This window comes from Adiantum capillus-veneris, chromosome 1, assembly GCF_014529385.1.
Source record: "Adiantum capillus-veneris isolate H3 chromosome 1, ASM1452938v2, whole genome shotgun sequence".
Taxonomy (NCBI): Eukaryota; Viridiplantae; Streptophyta; class Polypodiopsida; order Polypodiales; family Pteridaceae; genus Adiantum; species Adiantum capillus-veneris.
Window position 1 is genome coordinate 128111471 of NC_140931.1, and position 3795 is coordinate 128115265.

General features: G+C 44.8%; 1 protein-coding gene across 1 annotated transcript; it reads right to left on the bottom strand.

The window, feature by feature from the left end:
- Positions 1 to 869: 869 nt before the first annotated feature.
- Positions 870 to 3560, bottom strand: LOC147465536 (uncharacterized). The gene has a single exon (XM_086520532.1). It carries the CDS (start codon positions 3331 to 3333, stop codon positions 958 to 960), a length of 2376 nt encoding a protein of 791 aa, XP_086376658.1. The 5' UTR covers positions 3334 to 3560; the 3' UTR covers positions 870 to 957.
- Between the last annotated feature and the right edge of the window lie 235 nt (positions 3561 to 3795).

A 3795-nucleotide genomic window follows, 5' to 3' on the forward strand; every position in this document is an offset into this window, starting at 1 on the left:
AAGGCTTTACGTGAAAAGCCTGCAATAAACGATTTTGCAGAAAAGGGAAAATAATAATGGTCAATATTTTTGCACGAGGAAAAACCATCCCTACATAGGTGTAGCATTGGCAACCATGGACATGGAAGCCACAATAAACCCAAAAATGAAAAACTCTCTCTCAAAGCCTATCCAAAGTTTATACAAACACCTATGAAATGGAATCATTATGGGACGAAATTAAGTTATTTTTGTTAGCAACAGGCTTGAAGAAACCAAAGTCTACTCTAACATCATATGTTAAATTTAGGGTGCAAAAGCATACACAACTTGTTGAGAAGCACACAAGCACACTATGTTATGTGTTAGTAACTAACAAACAAAGTCAATGACTTTTTGTAAGATCATTTAGATGTCATGAGCAAAATACACAACACCATGTTTTGAAGAAAAGTTCTTGTCAAAGTTGCAAGGTACGCCTAAACCGCTTTCGAAAATGTGAGTGTTCTCAAGATGAGATTGAGGATTTGGAAACATCCAAGAATGAGCATGGCATGGAAAGGTGGACATTAGATTTTGCCTGTCTTTGTAAAATTTGGTGAAGTTGATGCCTTTAAGTGTGTTCTATGATTAGAGGTTGGTCTTGTCATGGCAAAAGGCAATGTTTTTCGGCAAAGAAATAGGAAGAGCTCTCTCTCTCTCTCTCTCTCTCTCTCTCTCTCTCTCTCATCAAAAGGCAGTGTCTTAGTGTGAAGGGGGCATTTAAGCATATTTAAATATGAAAGTCCCATGTCTAATAGCAGACCTCATCACTTCCATGCATGAGACTCAGCTCTTTAAAGAAACAATTTATAGAATGCTACCATCAATGTGCACACACAATTTGCAGATTTTTGTGCCACCAAATCACAATCTATCTGTGCAGAATATACATACAAGAGTTGTCACATGTAAATTACATACATACAAGGGCTCCCATCACCCTGCATAGCCACACCGAGCTTGAGTGGGTAAGCTAAGAGGCATTTGCAACTGAACGAATACATCCTCCAACAGCCAGTCCACATCATCATAAGCACACTGAACATCTTCCCCTTCCTTTGTTAGCTCTGTAGAATCAATGTGCCTCACTCCCCATGACGGCGTTCCATTCTCATACTGAAGATGTGTTATGCGTTCAAGGTACGTGCCATCAAGCGAGGAAACAAAGATATCACCATACCCCTGATATTGGAAAGGTAAGCCTATGGGTTCAGAGGAGAATCCTGCATAGTCTGTGGTAAAGAGCAAATACTTGGAGTCTGGACTGAAGGACGCGTGATTTGCGCGTCCGTCCACATGAACGTCACTAAACACTTTGCGAAGGCCTGTACCATTAGGATGGATTAAATACAATGAAAAATTTCCGCTCCCAGGGTTTTCTCTATCAGAAGAGAAGACAATCCATTCCCCATCTGGAGACCAGCTACACATTGTGTCTGTCCATTTCCCTTGTGTCAAGTGCCACAAACCCCCTTCTTCACCTTGCACCGCATCCATAATATACAGATTCTTTGACCCAGAGCGGCTTGACCTGAAGACCAGATATTTCCCATCTGGAGATGGCGATGGAAAAGCATTGTTCCTTGTGCCCTGCTTTGTCAACACCTTGGACGTAAGTGACACATTTTCACCATTGACAAGCTTATGTGCATTATACATGGCAACAATATGCACAGACGCTCTGGAATGGAATATGGGGCCAGAGCTTGTATAAATCACACCTTCCCTTACTCTATCCCATACTGTCCCAAAAGAGGAGTTGGGATACACCTCCGTACTCCCCGACCCATCCGAGCGCATAGCACGAACCCCGGTCTCACCTGCCTTACTGATGTAAGCAATATAGGACCCATCTGGTGAAAATGAAGGAAACTCGCCACCTGTTCGCAGAATCGAGAGGCCAGAAGAAGGTGAAATTAATGAATCCAGGTGCGGAACTCTTAAAGATCCGCCAATCTCTTGAATGGAGCCTGACAAACCAGTCGCATCTTCTTGTATGCGAGGGTCTACCTCATTTAGACTACCTCTGCACTTATGATATCCAAGCAGGGCGGAGTCATGTGATACAAAGGGGTTGTAATGATGGGTTGTAGGGGCAGTTTGATTCGTGACCTGAAAGAAACTATTTGTCTGCAAATCAAATATTTCTACATGCCTGTAGGATGACTCTGGCCTGCGAGTGGCTATGGCAACCCAATTTGCTGCTGCAGAGGCAGCTGGCGTGAAGCAATGAACCCCTGGAGGAGTAACTCTCTTTACAGTAACCACATCATTTGCTTGAGTGTATCGGCCAAATAGCACGTCCCAAGCGACAACGCCCTTGTAAATGCTCCACCATCCATCCTCAGCCTTCCTATGAAAGAAAAAAGTCGAATCATCTGCCCATGATGGCCAACCTCCACCACTCACTAATAAAGTTCGACTTGATCCATCACTAGCATTGAAAATGTACAAATCTGTATACAATTCATGAGCATCTCCTTCCCAACTTCTTTTACCATACGAAGAAGCTACGAGCATCCATTCACCAGAGGGTGATACCGATGGGCTAAAGTCAACAACTCCTCCTGGAGTAAGACGCATCGTAGATCCATTGATAAGACTCGTGGAATAGGTTGCAGCCCAGCTCTGCCTCAGCTCTTGCGATTGTTCCTGTGAAGAGACATAGAAAACGCGGTCTTGAGCTATGGATGGTCTATCTTGGAAAAACACTGGTTGATGCACAACAAAATCCTCATCACCACCACCATCGGTACCACAATCACCAGCATTAGCACAAGTCTTTTGATTCGGGTTAGCCAATTGTAGTGCCGCAGTATGAATCTCATGTCTGCTGATAGAAGGATTCTTTTGACTGCTCCTATCCGTTGCATTTACCACACCATCGAACCTTCCAACTCCTACTTCTTCTTTAGAGCTGTACAAGTTGAAATAAACTTGAGGCCGACCTTCCTGTTGCTCTGAGACATAGGCAAGAATTTTGCCTGCAAGGGGATCTCCATAGCTAGAAGATCCACGCTCCTGTTGGCGGGGTGCACCCTTGAAGATCAGGTCCTGATCTAAGTCTCTTGCAAAAAAACCATTGTAATTAACATTCTGGCCCTCTCCATAGGTGAGCCTTGTTTCTGAAAAGTTTGAATTAGCGAAGCTTGAAGGAACTTGTACACAGTAGATGTCGAAGGCAAAGCGCAAGCGCCGGTAGGTTGAGAAGATGATGGTGCCCTCCAGGCTTGGCTTCGCTGAAGCACAAGCACAAAAGAGGAGCGCCCAACAGAGTAAAGTCGCAACCCACCTTGAGGAACCGCCTGCCATAGCTTCTATCGCACCTTTGATCGATATCTTCTATATGTTATTATGCCTCAGTATCACCACCATCGGCCGTTCTGGGCAGAGCCCACCATCACCAGCTTTGCTTCTCTGCTGTTTCCTTTGGCGAAGAGTAAGCTGCTAGGGCAATTAGCAATTCACCTGGATGCACAGAAACATAACCATGGCCCTTACACACTTGCCCTGTGCCCATTCGTCGCAATCACCACGTGCGAATGACGCCATCCGGAGGAAAAGATAGTTTGGCTTTATCCAAACTTCAAAAGCTTTTGAGTCGGAGGTTCAAGGGGGATCAAGGGCTCAGGTGAAATCGCCCGTCGATTTTTTTAAAGGGCTTTGAATCAAATTAGGGCCCCTTTGGTTTTTCTTTGCAGGGACTTTAAGCGCGCCGCCAAAACAGCCTGCTGCAACGCGCAAACCAGCCGTCTTGAGGTCGATTCTTCGGCC

What these genes read in the sequence shown, in the direction of transcription:
- LOC147465536 (XM_086520532.1), bottom strand. Translation starts at nt 3,333, where the DNA reads ATGGCAGGCGGTTCCTCAAGGTGGGTTGCGACTTTACTCTGTTGGGCG.